The sequence below is a fragment of the Sardina pilchardus genome, chromosome 14 (assembly GCF_963854185.1).
Source record: "Sardina pilchardus chromosome 14, fSarPil1.1, whole genome shotgun sequence".
NCBI classification, from domain to species: domain Eukaryota; kingdom Metazoa; phylum Chordata; class Actinopteri; order Clupeiformes; family Clupeidae; genus Sardina; species Sardina pilchardus.
The window spans coordinates 20,571,234-20,591,951 of record NC_085007.1 but is presented as its reverse complement, the minus strand read 5'-3'; the positions used below and the strand labels follow the sequence as shown (position 1 = coordinate 20,591,951).

General features: G+C 46.1%; 1 protein-coding gene across 1 annotated transcript in view; it reads left to right on the top strand.

Annotated features, from left to right (window-relative positions):
- The window catches only part of rimbp2a (RIMS binding protein 2a), a 61,311-nt gene that overhangs the window by 15,344 nt on the left and 25,249 nt on the right, over positions 1-20,718 (top strand). Inside the window, exons 4-7 of the mRNA XM_062554894.1 lie at positions 6,738-6,821; positions 14,940-15,029; positions 16,900-17,022; positions 19,869-19,973. Coding sequence (XP_062410878.1) covers positions 6,738-6,821; positions 14,940-15,029; positions 16,900-17,022; positions 19,869-19,973 — 402 coding nt within the window. The remainder of the gene's footprint in view (positions 1-6,737; positions 6,822-14,939; positions 15,030-16,899; positions 17,023-19,868; positions 19,974-20,718) is intronic.

The window sequence follows — 20,718 nt, the reverse complement described above, 5'->3', positions numbered from 1 at the left end:
ACGCAGGCCCAGTGAATGACGCTGCCGTAGCCGCTTGACATTTACACACCCAGGGGAGGCGAGAGGAAGGAGGAGGAGAGGAGGAGGAGAGGAGGAGACACAGAGGAGAGGAGAGGAGAGGAGAGGAATCACTCCCATCCTCAATCAGCATGCAGCGGAGCTGAGCTGAGTGCCCAAGCCGGTAATGTTGCCGCTCGACCGGCGCTTTCTCCTGCAGTGTCTCGTGCTGTTTTTGTCTGTCTGGCCGGCGCTATCTGGAGCTGTGCAGCGCTCCTGCAGCCCTCGTCGCCTCCGTCTTTCAGTGTTGTTGTGCACAGGAATATGTGTAAAGCTGTAGCGCTCTCTCTCTCTCTCTCTTTCTCTCTCTCTCTCTCTCTCTTTCTCTATCTCTCTCTGTTGCTCTCTCTCTTCCAGTAACGCATGTTGTCTTTAGGCAGGGTGCTAATTGCTGTAGCATCATGCCAATGTGTAAATGTGTCATGGTTCAGATGTGTGTTATAGGCTTCACTAATGAATTGTTTTTTATGACGTTGTATTGATCAGTCATTTCTGCCAGACTTAAAGTCATTGGTTGATCATTGTTCTGAGGGTGTGAGTGTGTGTTGTGTGTGTGAGAGAGAGAGAGAGAGAGAGAGACAGCCAGCAGCTGTCATTTCATTTCAGGCAGGGAGGGACGGAGGGAGGGTCACTTGGTTTGTTGCCCTGGCGATGGCCGTGCGTCTCTGAGGCTGTGGGTGAGGTTTTTTGGTGTGTGTGTGTGTGTGTGTGTGTGTGTGCAGCCTGAGCAGCAGGAGAGAGTAGCACTAGCAGTAGCATGGGCGTCCGCGTGCATCAGCTGGAGCGTTGCCATGGCTCTGGAGGGAAAGCCCACTCCTGGGTGAGTGACACGCTGACACTTGCTCTCAGAGAGGGATCAATACCCCATCTTCCTCCACCACCACCACCACCACCACCACCACCACCAACCCCCGCTGGCTTCTCCCCTCCTCCACCCTGACACCCCCACCCCTCCTCCTCCTCAGCCCTGACTCCTGTGTCGAACACTTCCTCTCTCTCTCTCTCTCTCTCTCTCTCTCTCTCTCTCTCTCTCTCTCTCTCTCTCTCTCTCTCTCTCTCTCTTTCTCTCTCTCTGTCTCTCTCTCCTCCTCTCTCGCTCATCCTCTTCGCCGCTCCCTCGCTCCTGGGCAGAGTTCCCACCTCAGCCTGGGTGTGAACTGGCACTCTCTAACCATCACATTTTATTCAAAAAAAAAAACATCAAAAAAACACAAACAACAACAACCTTTAAAAATTTTTTTTAAAAAAACCTACAAATCCCAGGAATCACTTCTTGGTGGGATTGGTGTCATTGGACATAACAGTTGTAGTTGTCTTTTCCTTCTCACCTCGCTGGCTAATTTGCACGGGACGTTCCGTCAGTAGTGTGGCTCTCTTCCAGTAGCTGACTCACCTCGGGAGAGAGCACAGACAGGAACGTGCATCACTGTTGCGCCGCGAGGCATGCTATTTTTGATAGCGCCGAGTGTGCCATGAAACAGAGTGTGTTAGCAGTTTGTAAACAGCAGAATCTTGCGCCTTACTGTACAGTACGTCTTGTTTGGGCTAACACTTCGGTTTGCTTTCAGCGTGAACAGTGTCTGTTGATCCAACCTTTACTCTGTGTGCAGTATTAGACATTTTTAGATACAAATACATCTGATTGAGTATTTGTATCATAGATCTGCTATGCATCAACCTAGCATGAATGATATTAGGGTGTGGTTAGCGCAACCTCTGAATCTAATAGCAGTTCCACATGCTATAAGGCTTTCTTTGAGGGCTTTAGCTGAAACCTTTTGGTGACATGGATAGGATATTCATCTACACAGAAGCCAAAGTAGTTTAAAAAGGGGAGCAGGCCACAGACTATAAGCCATGAGACGGCGGTTTCCTGGTGTGGCCGCACCTGTGTGCCCCATGCTGAGGCTGCTCCACAAGTGTCATGGCTGGTGCATGTATCTTTCTGGGCCAGGGCTGGGTGCTACTGCACACACTATACAGTCAGATCATACTCGGCAGCCTATACTCTCTCAATATGAGACCGAACAAGTTCTTGGACTGTTCATAGATATACTCTCATATGATATTGAGACCGAACAAGTTCTTGGACTGTTCATAGATAGTCAGTTGTCCTCGGACCTCGGCTATATCAAGATTTGTTTCTGTATAAGGAACAATACATCTTCCACTGATTGTGTTGCCCATATAGGCTATAGCCTTAGTCTTCAGACATGACATCTGTCTAAAATATTCTCATTTCTGCTTAGGCCTAACAGGCCTACTTTATGAGCTTATGACTGCTGCCTTCAATTCAATGAAATAAGGACACACTTTATTGCCCTGCATATCTGCTGATAGTGCCTGAGTCTGCTCTGCTCTGCTCCTCTGGATCGTACTGTAGTCTAATGAGGACATGTGGTGGTATGTGACTCAGACTGGGTCGGGTTGATCCTGACGTATGTTTAGCGCAGGGGGTGGATGTGTGTGTGTGGGGGGGTCTTTTCTGATGTATGGCATCACTGCTACACTAATCCTTTGGCAGCATAATACTCATTGTCCTTCTGATGTAGAAGAGGCCAATCCTCGACTTCTTCCCAAACGTCATGTTAGAGAGACAGCTACAAGGAAAGAGACTGTTGTCACTGCAATCTCTGCACTTTCGCTTTGCTATCGGGCTAGGAAAAAAAGTACAGATGCCATGCCAAAAAGGAGACATACAGCACCAAGACATACACTGTCAGTACATTTCCTCTTCATCACAACACTTACTCTCCTCCTCTCTTTCCCCCCTCACCCTGTCTCTCTCTCTCCATTCCTCCCTCCCTCTCTCCCTCCCTTTCCCTATGCTTTGGTTGTTCTGCTCGAGTAGAGAAGGGGAGTGGAGTGGTCTGGAGAAGAAGGGAGGGGTGCCAAAGCAAGGGAAAGCAAGGCGAGGCGAGGCAAGCCCAGCAGAGAGCGGCTTAAATCAATCACTGCATTGACAACTGCACCACTGCAATATTGGCAGCACACTCCATACATATTTTATATGAGTCCAAGAGGCCTGGAGAAGGACTGTCTTCCAAACAACCTGTCATGTCTCTGGCTATGGAGTGCGCACGTGTGTGTGTGTGTGTGGGAGGGGGGGGGGGGGGGGTGAGGGTCTGTGTGTGGGTGTGTGTGGGTGTGTTCTGGTCATATGTGTGTAAGCTACTTGTGAGGGAGATGCAGACAGAGGAAGGGGAGAACCAGACTGTATTTCAAGAGACAAAAGGAAGCTGTGAAGGAGGGGCTGGGTTTGAAGTTGAATCTCCCACTCTGCAGCAGAGCGTTTTCACAATGCAGCCTCTCTCTCTCTTTCTGTCCCTCTCTCTCGCTCTCTCTCTCTCATTTTCTCTCTCTCCCTGTCCCTCTCTAGCTCCCTTTCTCCCTGTCCCTCTCTTTCTTCTCTTACAGCCTCTCATCTCTTTCACTTTCTCTCATCTTCAGCTTTTTCTGTCCTAAACTCTCTCTCTCTTCCTCTCTTTCTCCCTCTCTCTCTCTTTATCTCTCTCTCTCTCTCCCTCGCTTGCTTGGTGTTTCGGGGTGTGGGGTTTCAGACAGCAGCTGCAGCAGAAGTGAGACCCCCTGAGAGCAGTTCCACTCCTCTCCTCCTCTCCTCTCTCCTCCTCTGCTCTCTTGTCTCCTGCTCTCCCCTCTCCTCCTCTCTTGTCTCCTCCTATGCTCTCTTGTCTCCTCCTCTCCTCTCTCCTCTCCTCCTCTCTTCCTCTCCTCTCTCCTCCTATGCTGTCTTGTATCCTCCTCTCCTCTCTCCTCTCTTGTCTCCTCCTCTCCTCTCTCCGCTCTTGTATCCTCCTCTCCTCTCTCCTCTCTTGTATCCTCCTCTCCTCTCTCCTCCTCTCTCGTCTCCTCCTCTCCTCTCGCCTCGCCTACGCAATGCCTCAACACTCCAACTGTTCCATTACAAGTCTCTCTTTCTGTCTTGTCATTTTCCTCCTCCTCTTCTGCTTGATTTTGTGGTCATGCTTTCTAACCTGTTAGCTTCCCTTTCACCACTGGAGGAGCTGGATTCTGCTGAGATGCGTGTGTGTATGTGTGTGTGCGTTAGGGGAGGGGCTTTGAGAGCCTATCCCTATGCTCAGTCAGTCCCAGAATGCATTGCAGTATTTTTCCTGAGATCAGCAGTGAAATGGTCTATGAACTGACAGCCATGGCTGATTTCAGTGCACCTGAAGAGATGAAAGCAAATCTCACTCCACACCCATTCCCCTCTTTCTTTCTCTCTCTCTCTCTCTCTCTCTCTCTCTCTCTGTCTCTCTCTCTCTCTCCCTCTCTCTCTCTCTCTCCCTTTCCCTATTTCTATTTCTTAGTTTAGTCGGATTGCAACCATGCTTACATGCATTCTTGAAAAACATATACCATCAGAATGTTAAGCAGCACTCACCAAGTGACTGTGCAGCACCACACATGCACGTATGGATTTCAAATGCCCCGAAGACATTGCTGATTTAAGACTGCACCATCTCTAATGGCTGATCCTTGTCTGAAAAGATTGGCATATTCAATATGCAGTACCGCAAGCCTGCCATTATTTGATTGTGATAGGTCTGTTGTAAACAAGGAAGTGGCACCACAGACATAAAGGCTATCTCTGTGCCTGGTGGGCTTGTTTAGGTCCTCTGTAAGTGTCATATATTTCTGTGGAGCTTGTTTAGAGAGAGAGAGAGAGAGAGAGAGAGAGGGGGAGAGAGAGGATGAGAGAGGGAGGGGAAGAGAGGATGAGAGAGGGAGGGAGAGAGACAGAGACAAACCTGTGGGACCTGTGGCATGCTCTGTAAAGCGCAGAAGAGCCTTTTTTTTACTGTTCCCTTTCTACCTGGAAGGGTGTTTCTATAGCAACTATGTGAGTCCCCTCCCCCTGCATTTCTCCGTGGCGTGTACTGTATGCTGGGCTGCAACCATTTGCCCTGTCTCATAAACTCCCACTGGCACACACACATGAGAGAGAACTCGCAAACTCACAGGGTCACGGAGCTCTCATGCTACTGCTGTTTAGATATTCCAGAGAGTTAGTGTAATCGTAGAGGCTTTTTTGGCATTTTTTTTTTTTTTTTTTTGTTAATTCTAGGATTCGAGAAAACAATGGACACAATATGTTCACATCCCCACAACTAGAAAAAAAATGGCTCATAGAATACATGCTTTGTTTGGGCTTCACAAGCGTATTGTGAAGGCAACAATCAGATTGGTCAAATGCCACAGCCAGAGGTAGATCATCATCTCAAAATCTTTTTTGTACAGTACACGTCAACTAGAAGACAGAAGAAGACAGTCAACAGAAGACATACTGTAGTTTTGATAGAAGGGAAAATGTTTGCATGAATGAAATTTTTGCAACGTTTTCATCATGATCAGGGAAAATTCATGCATGAATGACATAATGTGCTGTGTTCCCTTATCATAAGTGTATGAAGAAGCGTATTGTTGCTGTTTGTCAGGCTGAAAAGGAAATGAACTTGACTAGTGTGGTAGAGATTGGAGAGGTGCAGGTAGAATTGTTTTCTAAGAGGCCAGCTGTGTTGGTGTGGGGATGCAGAGGTCAGAAGCCAGCCTGTTCTCCTTCCACTTTAGCTGGCCTCAGTTCCCAGCTGTCTGTGCCCTCCCTTACATCATCCTCTCTGTCCCCTGAGCCTCAACATTAGACCTGACTGCTTTAAAACTCTCTCCACACACACACACACACACACACACACACACACACACACAAATGCTAGTGAAACACATGCAAACACAAACACACACACACAGGCGCGCACACACACACACACACACACACACACACACAAATGCTCAAGTGAAACACATAAGCAAACACACACACACACACACACACACACACACACACACACACACACACACACACACACACACACACACACACACACACACACACACACACACACCACAAAGGTCCACGCTGTTTTCAGTGTTCAGTGGCTTTGGCAATTTCTAAAGTAAACAGAATAGAAATCATCTCTTGAAGGTGCACAGTTCCAGTGTCCTGTATGCGAATTATGCAACAGCCCCCCTCCATGACACAGTACTGTACCTGTATGATAAGTTGACATATAAGAGTCTAACAGTGTTGACTTACTGTATACTGTTGCAGATGTTATATTTTGGCCACAATACGTGGAATTATTGGAGAGTCTTACAGCATTACTGGAGCAGCCTAAAGATATTAGTCAATTTTTCTGCCAGTATTTCCCCGTCACTGAACCATATCCAACTTATCCTTTATTGACTGACATCCACATATTTCCAGTGACGCTAATTGCCATTGGCAGAGGTGGCATTGGCTTGGTGGTTGGTGTGGGCATTCCTGTTAGCATCATCATAGTGCAGTTTGATGCCACCCTTGCTCTTTTTAGCCATAAGGAGCGAGGAAGGGTGATGCCAATGTGGTGAGAGAAGGAAGGAAGATGGCTGCTGGCATGTGCACCACAGCTCCTATTGCGCTCACACAGGAGCTGAATATCAAAAACTGATCCCCCTCCTTTTCCTTGCCTGATCTTCAGTGAGCAGGACTCAGGGTTAGTTGCAGGGCAAGGACTGACTCAAGCACAGGATGATGTTCTAGAATGAGGAATGACGTTCTAGAGCAGGGCATGATGTTCTAGAGCGGGGCATGATGTTCTCTTCTCGGTTTGTCCCCTCAGGAGACCGAGGTCAGAGAAAGAAGGGCCAAGTGCCGGGCGTTAGAGAAGGAGGTGAAGAGTACATGCCTTTCATGTCAGACTTTGGTAAGTTTGGGAAGACAAATCTCTACTTGATTTTTATCATTGAGTCATGAGACTGTAACATAGAAATCAACCTACCAATGAAAAACTGAAAAACAATACAACTAACATTATGATTATACCAGTGAATCATGGAATGTTTTGAGAAAAGGAGAGAAAGGGAAAAGAGCAAATCCCATAATAATACAGGCTTGTTTAATAATAGTCCTACCATATTCTACCATATGCTGGGACCTTGAATTTCCCCTTAGGGATCAATAAAGTATCTACTGTATCTATCTATCTATCTATCTACATGTATCTATCTAGCTATTAGCATCAAATTATATTACATACTGTATTAATCTTACAATGTGGGTTGATACTGTTACTGTGTCATGTTTCTATAAACACTGTAAAGTTTTTCCATTAATTGACATGTTGACATACTGTTATCATCAGCTGAGATGTGTAAATCGACCCATGACCTGACCTGCTATGATGATTACGTTCCCTGCTAAGAGATACAGTATTTGCGTTGTTTGTTTCTTTTTTGATATCTTATTGACTCACGAGGATTAGAAACTGCACCTGTTTATCATTGGTGTGGTATTTTGTTAAGCGTCTGATCTTTCTTAAATTTCCAGCAAATTAAGAAACAAACTTTTAGCCCCATGACCTGGCTGACGTCATTAGCTAGTTCTAATTAAGGCATGCACTTTGAGGGTCAGGTCAGGTTCGGGTAGTTGATTAACACTTTTTGGTCAGTTTGGTTGTCTTTGGGGTATATTTTTGGTGTGAAGAGGAATATAATCCCACATCCTCGATGCTAACAGTCACAGCAGTTCTGTCCGTTTTAATAATAGTTTGGATAAGGAGGCCCATCATGTTTGGTCTGGTGGTTGGAATAAATAGAAAAACATGGATGTTTGTTAGTTTCATCTAAGCAGACATAAGTGTTTGCTAAAATAGCATGTGTGGCACTTGTCATTATTCCCGTTAGTGCTGTCCTCTTCAGTTCTTTGCTAATCAATTTAAGCTTGTCTTTTTTATATATACTATCTAAGTAACTACTTAAGCATTACCTCTTTTTCAATGTAATATTCAATATAGTATTTTGCATCTTGCAAGTCCTATCTAACACTGCTGGTAGGAAAGCACATCTTCATGCAGTTGAAAATGCACCTTTATTGCTGTCATTTGAAAACCGTTCACTTCTCATCTGTGTGAGTGGACTGTTTCTCTCTCTCTCTCTCTCTCTCTCTCTTTCTCTCTCTCTCTCTCTCTCTCCCTCTGGAGGACCACAGTTTACGGGCTCCTGCGCTTATCTCTGTAAATGGAGGGGTCACACATGTCCCCGTGGCCCCTTGGGAGGCCCTCACCTGCCACGTGCCTCCTCCCCGGGGCCAGCATGGGTGCAGAGGGGAGCCGCGTCTCCTGGAAATGTTAATCTCCTCCGACTGCAACACCAGTTTCCCTTCCCTTCCCTTCCCTTCGCCAGGCTCTCCTGCCACAGCCTCACAGAGATGTGGGGGGAGTCTCATCCCTGCTTAGTGAACAGGGCCTTTTAATGTTCCTCCGCAATTGTGTTTGGGTTTAAAATAGCATGTGCTGGGAGGGGAGGGGGGGTCTTTGTCCTTTGTGGTTTAGACATTGTGTGGAATTAAGAGTCAGGGATTGGTTAAGAAGTCAAGGGAGAGTTGAAAATGTGAAAGGCATGAGTCCTGCAGACTCAAAAGAAAAGAACATACAATGTATTATACATTAATAATAATAACCCATTTTGAAAAATCTTGAGGGAAACTTTTTTTTGGTCTAGAGTCTGGAAGTACTGAAAGTGACTTGAGTGCTAGCGTAGATTTCTGCCACTGTCTGGTTGACTGTCACTGAAAAAAAAAAGAAAGAAAAAAAGTCTGAAATTCAAAAAGTCCCCCAATGGGAGTCCTCTCCATCTGGTGCTGTACACAAGCCCAGTCATGTACTATAGTCTGTAACGCACGTTTGAGAGAAGGAAGGAAGGAAGGAAGGAAGGAAGGAAGGAAGCCCAAATCCTCCTCAGGAGCTTCCCCAGCTCAGCTTCAGCCCTCTGGCCACTCAGCTGTGTAGGGTCTTCCTGTGGGCTGAGCATCCTCCTGTGTCCAGTCAACTCATAGTGGGGCGTGGTCCCTGAAAGTGTTGCTGAACAAACTACCATGGTTACATGATCGAGAGAGTAGAGACTATCGTTTGGAAGACTCTCTCTCTCTCTCTCTGTCTCTCCGTGGTGACCACCGTGGTTGCTCGAGGGTGCTTCTGGGAGACGTAGTACTGGGCAGTGCCAGGCAGGATAGTGTTGAGTCTGTGGCTTTTGCAAAATGGCCATCAGGAAAGTCAATACTGCAAAGGGCTTTTTTTTCTCTCTCTCTCCTCCTCCTGGTTCCTGCTGCATGGTTTACGGCCTCCACAGAACAGCGGGGGAAATGAGTTCCAGTCTATTACTTTCTCATTGATTTCAGCCATCTCATAATGGGAATGATGGCTGCTCTATGCCACTGGCTTGGCGACGCCGCCGCCGCTGGAATGAAGCGGACTCTCTCACACCGAAGTTTAAACATGACACATGCCTGAGCGCGCGGAGCTGTGTAACAGACATACTGTACAGTCAGAGGCTGCGTGTTGTTTCACGTTCTGTGTTGTGTGTCATGAGGAGGCATACAGTAAGCATTTCGGTGTCTCGTACGGTTCTGGCTTATGGCAAAATGAAGTTAAAAACATTAACGTTCCAAAATATGTTCTAAATATGGCAGCCTGACACCTCTCACCCCTGTTATCAATCATGAAGTCATCTTTTTTTATAACTCATTAAGTGTATTAAGGGATTAAAACCGTACACATTAAAGGCACATTCCCACCGGAGGAATGCTGAGTGCCACTTTGACTGCTACTTACATAACTTCGGCAAACTTCTGTTTTGGGAGGAATGAACCATATCGGAGGCACTCGGAGTGACGGGCAGGCCCACGTATCCCCACATAACACATATAGAACTGTCGTCGTGAGACGGGAACAGAAGGTCGTGGATGTGGGGCGAAGTGTGGCGGAGGGGTCGGGGTCTGTGAGGCGGGCGCGCGGGCCGTCACTAATCCAATCAAACGCGCAGAAAGCAAGACATCATGGCTGTGTCCTCACTGCTCATCTAAACAAAGCGTACGCAGCATGGAGCCTCATTACTGAACACCCTCGCAGGACTTTTTTCAAAGGCAACTAAGGAAAGTGTATGTGTCTGTGTGTGTGTGTGTGTATGTGTGTGTGTGTGTGTGTGTGTGTGTGTGTGGCGCTCGCATAAAATCGCCACAAATCTACCACTGTTCATAACAGCGCCTTTTTCCCCCCACATCATTAAAAGATGCTTTTTATTCCTTTTCTTCTTTCTTGCTATGTCAATGTAGAGCTAGCTATGATTCTGCTGAGGTTGAGTAATTATGCTTTGTTGCATAAGAGTCCCTGCCAGGCTGATATTAGCCGTATTTACCCATTCCAAAGCTCATGCCCAACTCTCGAGAGCTCCAACAGTGGGGAGACTCTGCGCTAGCACACGAGAATCTCCCAGTACTCCATGGATCTCCGGTGGTGACTATGCGCCAGAATACTGGAACGCTGGGAATGTGGGGCTGGGGAGAGACACTGCTAACAGGTGGAATTTGGGGGAAAAAATTGAGAGTATTATCTGCTGTTGTGTTCGAGAAAGGAGCCACCGTTGTAGTGTTAGTATTGTTTGTATTGCTAGTTAGCTAGTCTCACAGTGACTGCTATGCATTGCATAGGGGTAGAACGCATTATCAGTAATGGGCATTCAGAAGCAGGAGTCCATTGGAAACATAGTATAACCAGTGGGTTTGTATGCTTGTCTAGCTTAATCACATCTCTACGTTTAGACTCCATCGTGACAGGAAGGGGACCTATTCCAAAAGCTGCCAAGCCTGCATATTGTGACATTCATATTGTGACAGTGTTCTGACAGGCCGAGGGAACAGGTTTGGCTTTTCTCTCTCTCTCTCTCACTCTACCTTTACTCTCTCTCTCTACTTCTACCTCTCTCTCCTCTGCAACGCACAGCCTTCTGCAGGCAAAGGAGGGGACGGGCTGTCATAGCAACCACCTGCTGTGAGAGAGAGAGAGAGAGAGAGAGAGAGAGAGAGAGAGAGAGAGAGAGAGAGAGAGAGGCAGAGGGAGGGAGGGAGGGAAGGTGTGGAGCATTCAGCCGAGGATCAGAGGCTAAGCTCCTGTTTGTTTAGTGCTTGTGAGTGGCACATCTCCTGAGAGATGCTGGCCTGCCTGACGCTGAGATGTCTGATGCTGATGCCGGTACGGATGCTGATGCTGTCACACAGACGTCTCTGTTCGGAGTGGACTCAGTGACCTCTCGCTGCAGGTGCCCCGTGCCACTGTGCTCAGGCCAATGAGTTCGGACCACGACAATGAAAGGAAGTGTTGAGTCCTAATGCAGAATAGTAGAAGCATAGTTGAGAATAGAATAGAATAGTTCAACATTTTGAAGAGATTGAGTTTTTTTTTGTTGTTGTTGCTGTTGTTTGTTTTTTTCCTTGGTGGTTTTGTTGACAATTTCCAAAGAAGTCTCTCTCTCTCTCTCTCTTTCTCTCTCTCTCTCTCTCTCTCTCTCTCTCTCTCTCTCTCTCTCTCTTCTCTCTCTCTCTTTCTCTCTCGTCATGTAATCTTGGTGGCTCAATAGTGTTTTTGAGAAGCGCAGTCCTGGGCAGTGCCAGCCAGGAATAGCGTGAGCCTGTGGCTTTGCAAAATGGCCATCAGGAAAGTCAATACCTGCTGGGGTTTTTGCCCGGTGGTTTTGTTTCCAATTTCCAAAGATTTTTGTCTTTCTCTGTCTCTCGCTCTCTCGCTCTCACTCTCTCTCTCTCTCTCTTCATGTCATTTATTGTACTCTTGCTCTTTTGGTTTACAGTAGCTTGCGTAATAACAAGTCTTCATGAACACAAATGCTGACACACTGAACACATGTGCACACACACACACACACACACACACACACACACACACACACTAGGGTTGTTGTGTGCAGTGGTACGAGAAGCACTGCGCTTTTTCATGCGTGGTCGTGAGCGGAGAGCGGGGAGTGGGGCCGAGTCCCTGGTGCAGGAGCAGATGCTGGCCCACAGGCCAGGCTGGGGGGGGGAGGGGTAGCAGGCAGCCATGTCAGCCCAAATTAGTCCCTCTCCTCATTGACGTCTCCCTGTCTCTCTCTCTCTCTCTCTCTCTCTCTCTCTCTCTCTCTCTCTCTCTCTCTTATTCGTGTTATCTCTCTCTCCTCTCCTCTCTCTCCTCCCTCTCTCTTTGCTCTCTCATCTCTCCATCTCTTCCTCTTCATTTCCTCACTCGCTCAGATTTGATTTCCTGTCAAAAAAACAACAGCAAAAAAAAAAAAGAAAAAAGAAATCGTGTACATTCTCGGAAACCACCGTACATGGTCTGTCAGCATGTGCGCACTTTGAACGTTCTCATTGAAACAGTGTTTCAATCACGCTCATTCTTGATGTATGGGGAGAGGGCTTTAAAACCAGTATTGACTGTGTTGATTGCAGTGATGCATTCTGGGATGCTGAGTAAAATAGGGGGCGAGGGACCCTGAATCTCCTCATCAGCAGACCAGTCATTTGTGTACCCACACACGCCTTTCATCTCACAGCTGCAGAGCGCAACCTTCAGTTCTGGAGCTCTTGGTGGACTATGCTGTATCATGCCACTCAAACGCAACATCCTACATTAAGCACTTAAATAGGGCTTAACTGTCGAGGGAGATTTTGTGCCGCTACCATAGAGGGAATATGCATCAGAAGGATATGCTGCTTGATGAAGCATTTAGTGCCACCACTGAACGCCTCACTGCCTGATTGATTCTTTAAAAGACTGAGGAAGCAATCACTTTTCAGGTGGCCTGTGTGTGTGTGTGTGTGTGTGTGTGTGTGTGTGTGTGTGTGTGTGTGTGTGTGTGTGTGTGTGTGTGTGTGTGTGTGTGTGTGTGTGTGTGTGTGTGTGTGTGTGTGTGTGTGTGTGTGTGTGTGTGTGTGTGTGTGTGTGTGTGTGTGTGTGTGTGTGTGTGTGTGTGTGTGTGCATACTGCTTGTATACGTGTGTGTGTTTTCTGCACATGTGTACAGCACATTGCCTGACAGTATGTTTGAGATGAATGACGGTCAATGTATGGTGAGAGCCCGTGTCTGTCTCTGGGCTGTGTTGAATCGTTTTAGCACAGTATGTCTTATGCATAGCTGTCTGTCTGCTATGACAGGCTGGACAGGTGACAAGAGATCCCATGTAGTCCCATCAGACCAGGTGCCTCGATGGGTCACTGATGCACACAGCACAGAACAGTCAAAGGTGTGTGTGTGTGTGTGTGTAAGAGAGAGAGAGAGAGAGAGTGTGTTGGCAAATGGGTCAAGAAAAACGATGCTTGACATTATGTTCAGGCTGAGAGATGGACAGACAGACAGACAGACAGCGAGGGGGAGGGGAGAGAGAGAGAGAGAGAGAGAGAGAGAGAGAGAGAGAGAGAGAGAGAAGTAGAGAGGGTTAGAAGGGGGAGGGAGGGAATGCCAAGGAGCTATGAATCAGTGTTTGAAACACATCAGTGGAAAACCCAGATGAAAAACTCTGACTTCAGTTCACACATGTGATGAGATCCCCCCCACCCAAAACACACATACACATAAGCACAGTCGCCCACGCACACACACACACACACACACAAACACACACACACACACACACACACACACACACACAAACAAACCAGTTCTCATCACACACTTTGAGCCTTTTTTTTCCCCCTCCAGACATCACTGCAGTATCTGAAACTGAGCAGAGAGTTTCGGGTATCATTTCACAGAGTGCCTTCTGTTTGAAATAGTAGGATTTCCGTGTCGGGCGTGAGTACAGTTTGGCAGTCGCTCTCTACTCATCTATAACGGCATCTCCAGTTTCTCTCCCACACTTAATCAGCAAAAGAGGCAACGACGATGCTCCCAATCCCATTAAACGGGCAATGTAGCAACAAATTGACTCCCGCTCCGTGGTCCGGGCTGTCTGTTGTCGTTTTTCTTTTGTGTTTTATGGCCTCTCGCTTTACTTCACGCCGTATGTGATGTTCACACTCTCTCGTTCCTTGCGATAAGTGAAAATACATTGCAAATCAGATACTGCACGTGACAGGTTTTTTTTTATTTTTTTGCTGCAGTGTCAGTCAGTGTGATGATATTATTTTTTTTTGCTGTATGGTTTTCTGGGTTAAACCCCGTGGTCTGAGCCCTCTATCATGGCAAGGCTACAGTGCCTCTGCCTTATGGGGTTTTACAGTAGGGATATATAGTGGTGGAAGTGCAGTGTGTAGCCACTCGAGTGTGAACGATTTGGGTCCTGTGTGTTATGTAAAAGCATTTCTCATACTGTCAGTCTTTATCTGCTGGTTAAATGGAATGGTTAATTCACCGTGCTCACCCAGAAATCCCACATATACTGTCTGGCCATATACTGCAGGAGTTCTAGTCCTCCGAGACAGCAGCATTTGATGTTGTAGGTGGATTATGTAAATGGTGTGAAACATACATCTTATTATTCTGTATTTGTGTCTCATACCCCCCTCCCTTCTTTATCTTTTCTTCATCCTTTTTCTATCACCCTTTCCCACCTCTCTCACTCTTTCTTGCCTTTCTCTCTCTCTCTTTTGTGTCTGTACTGTTCACCCGCTTGCTCTTTGAAATCTCCTCGATCACACTTCCTCCCTCTCTGCCCTCATTGGTATGCATTCTGTGTTCTCGCCTCATCTCATCTCTTTAACTCGCTCCTCTCCTCCCTTCTTTCTTCTCTTCAATTTCTCTCCTTTAAATCTTACTTCCTTTTAATCATTCATGCGTGGTTTCCTCTGTCTTCTCTTATCCTTTCTGTCTTTCTTCCTTTCTTCCTTCTGTCTTTCCTTCTTTCCTTTCTGTCATTCTTCCTTCCTTCCTTTCTTTCTTTCTTTCTTTCTTTCTTTCTTTCTTCCTTCCTTTCTTCCTTTCTTTCTTTCTTTCTTCCTTCCTTCCTTTCTTTTCTTTTCCCCTCCTCTCCATCCCCCTTGTGTCTTCTCTCCATCCAGAAGAGCGAGCTGCACGATGCCTTGCAGGAGAGGAACCGTCTCAATCTGCAGTTGCTCAGTCACAGCCTGAAGGCTGCGCAGTATGAACAGGTGAGTAAGCAGCCACGCCCCAGCGGCCCTGACATCACCGATAGCCCTGACGTCATCGGCAGATCAATGACAGTCTCATTGCCGTAGTAGCCAATCGGCAGATCAAGGCACCCACACTGCACAGTTTTTGGTTTATCAGCCCTGGGAATCAACACAAAGCGGTTAAATATCTGATAGTATCCAGGCTCGATGCCACCAGATTAAGTGTGTTCTGTGTGGCTTCTGTAGTGTGTGGGAACCCACAGATGTCTCTCCACAGGACTGACTCCCTGGTGTTTCTGGGATCAGGAAAAGATGAATTAATGAAGTGATCACATTACTGTAAGAGGGGGGGGGGGGGGGGGGAATTCCGTCGGCGGCAATGTTCTCTCGACCCTCGTCTCGACCAGCCCGGAAACAGAAGCAACCTATTGAACCAACCACCTGTCAGTCGTGATACGCAACCGCTGCGAGGGGGTGGTCTGCCGTAACCGGAGCTAATGATGGCATTTTGGCGCTTGCCTGGTGCCAGGCGTCCGGGGCTCTGGCTTTGGCAGAGGCGTGGCGTAATCCCCGCTCCTGCTCCCCGCGCCCAGGAACAAAAAGGCGCCATCTGTCTCATGGCGGACGAGAGAGGAGCCGCCACATAAAAGGCGCCCGCCTAATCAGGTGACCGACTGAGTTGTCGGCCCAGGGCTTTCGCCGTGATCAAAGCCGCGATTCGCCCCTCTTGAGTCGCGGAGCGGGATGGGATGCTAATGAAAGGAGAGAGAGAGAGAGAGAGAGAGAGAGAGAGAGAGAGAGAGAGAGGGAGGAGGTAAATAACCCCGAGAGACAGTGCCTGTTCCCCAGTTTCTCTCTCTCTCTCTCTCTCCGACACCCACGCCATTCCTCATGTACCACCGATCGATAGCAGAGATGTGAATCTGCCCCTCTGCCTTCCTCTGGGGACAGACAGGGAGTGGAGATACTTCCAGGATAGATGAGAGCATGTGCGAGGTGACAAGGCAGAGAGACAGGGAGTGGTGTCTGCTCCTATTGATTTTAGTCACTGTCTTTGCGAGATTGGGAGCGAGATTTGCCATCGAGTCCACTTTTATGTCTCCCTTTTTTATTTGCTTGTTTCCATTTAGAGCGGGTCCTCTTTTAACAGCCAGAGGTCTGTTCTGGGGAATGTGTAGGCTACAAAGTACGTTTTTTAAGACTTGTTCAGAGATTAATACATTTTTAAAGAGGTAATATGTCTTGTCTGAGTTTATAATTCAAGACCAGACAGTCTATGCCCATTTCTTTAATCCAATCAAAGTCAATTTCCAACTTTCTTAAGTGCACCACTTTCATTCCAGAGCAAACATGGATGTTTAAAGGGCATGCATAGCATCATCACACACTTCACCATGGTGTTAGTTGTATCCTGCATAACCACAATTGTGACAGAAGCTCTAGTAGAGACCTGTGAAGACAGCTCTCAGGTATTCATCGCTAGAATTTAAAGTAGTCTGTCCAAGACTGGATGAATAATTTGTTGGATTTAATAAGGAGACTGGGGGTAGCCCTGTAGAGAAGACAAAGAGAGATGCCCATATGGTCAGGTAGAGCCAATGACTCATCGGAAACTATCCGCAGAACTTCAAAGTGCTGTCAGCAGTTTCCACAGTTTTGCCACATCTTTGTTTTAGTAGCGAGATAATCAACTTTTATATCCCTCCCCCAGGATCAGTACTCCATGAACTTCCCGCAACCTAACGATTGCATAATCGTCATTATTCATGCCATTCTGAGAAGAAAGTGCTGGAAATAATTCAAAGATGAATTTGTCTGCCTCCTCTTCCTTACTCCTCCCAAGGCTTCTGGTCTTTACTCTGTCTGTGTCGCCCCCCTCTGTGTTTAGGTGAAGTCAGACTATGAGCAGCTCCGAGAGACCTTTGGTACTGTGAGTCAGGAGCGAGACTTGGCACGCCACGAGAAGAACCAGCTCCAAGGCCAACTTGAGAACCTTGAGCAGGTCCTGAAGGTAAGGAGCTCCCCATCCACCTACACCTCTTCTGTCCACTAAAACTTAGATGCAAATGAAAACGCCCACAGAGCTGCAGTACCACTATCATGTTCATAGTCACTTCAATGTCTCTCTTCTTTTGTTCTTGACTTTGAATGTCTTTTGACTTTTAATCGCCACCTCATCTTAATATCTCATTTCTTTTTTATCTGCATCAGCCCTCTTCTGATGTGTCCTGCAAGGGCAACGTGTGGTAGTCATGCAGTAAATAGCAGTTTAGCATGAAAAATGTAAATAATATACATAGTCTTTGTTTTCCTTTGTGTTTATTTTATTACGTCATCTTGCTGTGAAATTGTTTTAGAAATGTCAGTAACAGTCAGTAACTTACTCTGTTTTGCAGTGTTTGGCCGGTGCACATTACAAATTAAAATGATTATTTTACTTCAATGCAATGTTATTTTTAAGTAGATGTACGATTTCACTGACTGAGCTGGACGCTTTGTATAATTGATAGAGTTGACCATCTCAGTGTCCATCTGTTGCTTGTCACCTTATGAAAATCATTACAGCTAGTTCTGAGATAGACAGCACACATACTGTAGGATCTAATAAACCCCATTGTCAGCATGCAAAAATGGCTTCCTGTTTATACAGAGATACAGTTGGAATCCTTAAGACAAGCATATGAAAAACAAGTAACTTTTATAGCTGTTCTATTGCTATAATGCAAAATATCATATCAAAAGAAGAAGTCTATAAGTATGATCCAGACCTGCACACTTAGATAGATCAGTACAGGAGACCAAAGCAAAATCTTTCTGCAAATGATTAATGGCATGCATTCATACACGAAAGTATACAATGACAAAGAGCATGTGGGTGCACATGTACTGAATGTGTGTGTGTGTGTGTGTGTGTGTGTGTGTGTGTGTGTGTGTGTGTGTGTGTGTGTGTGTGTGTGTGTGTAGGTGTGTGTGTGTGTGTGTGTGTGTGTGTGTGTGTGTGTGTGTGATTGTGCGCATGTGTATGGATATAAAAGTCTCATTGATGAATGAAAAATGTCCTTGCTATACAATTTAGCAATGCCCTGGTTTTATTGACTATTTGTCAGAGGCGTTTCATAAAGGAAAAATGGTACCGTAACAAGCAATCGACCCCCCAAAAAAAGAATGCAGCATGTAGCAGTCCTCTGCTAGATATTGATTGTGAAGAAAAATAAAAATAAAATGGAGGGATAAAATATGAAGAGGTTAATGCAGAAAAATGAACAGTGCATGCAGGGTGAAGGCAGGATAAGGGCGGTCTTTTTTCAAGAGAGACTTTCCCCTCACCTCAAATGCCCCATCAACTTTTGTCTGTTTTCTCAGACAATTGGAGCCAAACTTTATAACACCATTGCATAACCATTTTTAAGTCTCACTCCCCAGGAAAAAAGGCATAAAAAAAAGTATGATAGAGAGGGGGTTAAGTTTCAGCCACTGAAATGCGTCTTTTAAAAGCTAGAGGAAAATGTATGAGCAGGGAAGACAGAAGGGTTGGCTGCAGGAGATTTCATTTATTTCATATCAAAGGGGGGTTTTTAGGCGCAGGCACTGCTGCATTAAATTAGCAGCCTATACATAGATCAGCCTGCCACACGACTCTGCCATCACTACGGTGGAGCATAAGCTTGGTCTGCCATCATGCCTCGTGCTGGATTCTAGAAAAAACAATGCGCTGAAACACTAGCCTACGCACTGCACCACACTATAGTGAAGTTCTGATTTCAAGGGAAAGTATGCCATGTCATGCCTGTATATTGGCATGCCATGGGGTATTGCCGATATGAAGAGGATTGATTATCATCACTGATGTAATGCATCCTTAACACCGACAGCGCTCACTAAATGCCAATAGCAGCCTAAATGATGTGCGTTTTTTAACGTCTGGAGTTTCATCGCATATTTCCTAACCTGTTCTGCTTGAGAGATGCGCTACTATATTTGGAGAAATACGGGGTGATCTTTCACCACTTGAGGACTAAGCCTCCTCCTCTTAGTCTCCAGTTGACAGCTCAGCATAAACCCAACTGTGATTATGTAGGAGACTCGCTTCACTTCTCCCACAGCAGTCACACACACATGGGGAAAGAAATGTCTGTCAGGCCTCCCTAAGCGGCTTTCTCTATCTATGTCTGTTCTTAACTCCTGCTCCTCACTTTAACCCTGCCATTGTAGTGCAAGTGCAAGCCAAGTTGAATAAAACAGGCCTGGAAGAGCACCAACTCTATAGTGTGATGTTGGTGTTGATGTAGAAATGTGGATGGACATGTTCAAATTTGTTCTTCCTTTTACTATGTCAAGCGTACACACATACATCTGGCCTACATCTGAACTTGTCACGATTGGATTATTGACTGTAATGTAACACACATGTGGTATGTAAGCTGTGACAGAAATGGCATTCTCCAATAAAGCAGATCAAAGATGTATGCACACAAACTGTAAAGTGGTTTTAAATATTGATCATCTTTACATGAAGGATGCTTCCCTGAGTGCTGACAGCAGACACATACAAGAGAGAGTAGTTATTGTAGAGCTTGCAGAATAAGGAGGAGGGAACAGGTTTGTAGCGTTTACCCTGTCACTGTTGTCCTGAACTGTCCCTGTCTCTTACGGTCTCTATTTTCAATGTAGACTCACTGGCATTAGTCATAGTGTGTGTCATCTCCTGTGGTTTCTGAACCAAAAGATGTGCAACTCGCTGAATGGACTGAAAGAGACTGCGCACTGGTATCTTTTTTTATCCTTTAAGAAATATTCTCTCTGATCTGATCTGTTGTTGTCTCTCTCTCTTTCTCTTGTCTCTTTGTTGTGTCACAGCATATGCGAGAAGCTGCTGACCGGACGCAGCAGTTGGAGGCGGAGCATGATCAGGCCCTGGCTGTCCTCAGCACCAAGCAGCAGGAGATTCACCTTCTGCAGAAGGTGGGAGTCCTCCACACCAACCTGCCCACAGACCCCACCCTGTCCACAAAAATGGCCCTTATCTCCTAACAAATACCTTATCAGCAGTCCTCGTAGGCCATGTATCTCATCTTATTCAACAATCTCCTCAATCCATAGACCTTACCCCATCACCTGCTCTTGCAGGGTACAGATATCACCTCAAAAAAGTTGAATATCAACGCACATCCTTAGTTTAGGGGGAAAAAAATTGACTGGGTGCAGGATCAAGAGATATAAGCTATAAAAAAAGCTTGACAATAAATATCACTGAGCTACACTGTATACTGGTGTGCAGACAACTTTATCTTTTTGTACAGACATCACCTTGTCAACAGCCCTTGCTGTCTACAAGCCTTTCCTCTCACCTGTTCAGCTCAGCGGCTGTTGTCTTTGATTGACATCTTGAAGGTCCAATCCTTCACTTGGATCTGCTGTACTGTAAGCTTCTGGTTGGTTGAATGCTGAGTCTTGCTAAGAAACTTCAGAGAGAAATCTCTCTGTGATGCTGCCAATGGTGTTCAATAAGAGTTCCCTTTAGGGACACTAGTCTACATTAAAATAAGCCTTGGAGCTCATTTCAAACAAATAAACAAAAACATGCATACTGTACTATAGCTTGAAGAGCTAAATAATTACATATGAATGCTGAGATCAGAGAAGAAAGAACAAAGTCAATTAAGCTCTTCCAAACCACCTGGGGTCCGCAATTCTCCTGACTTCATGT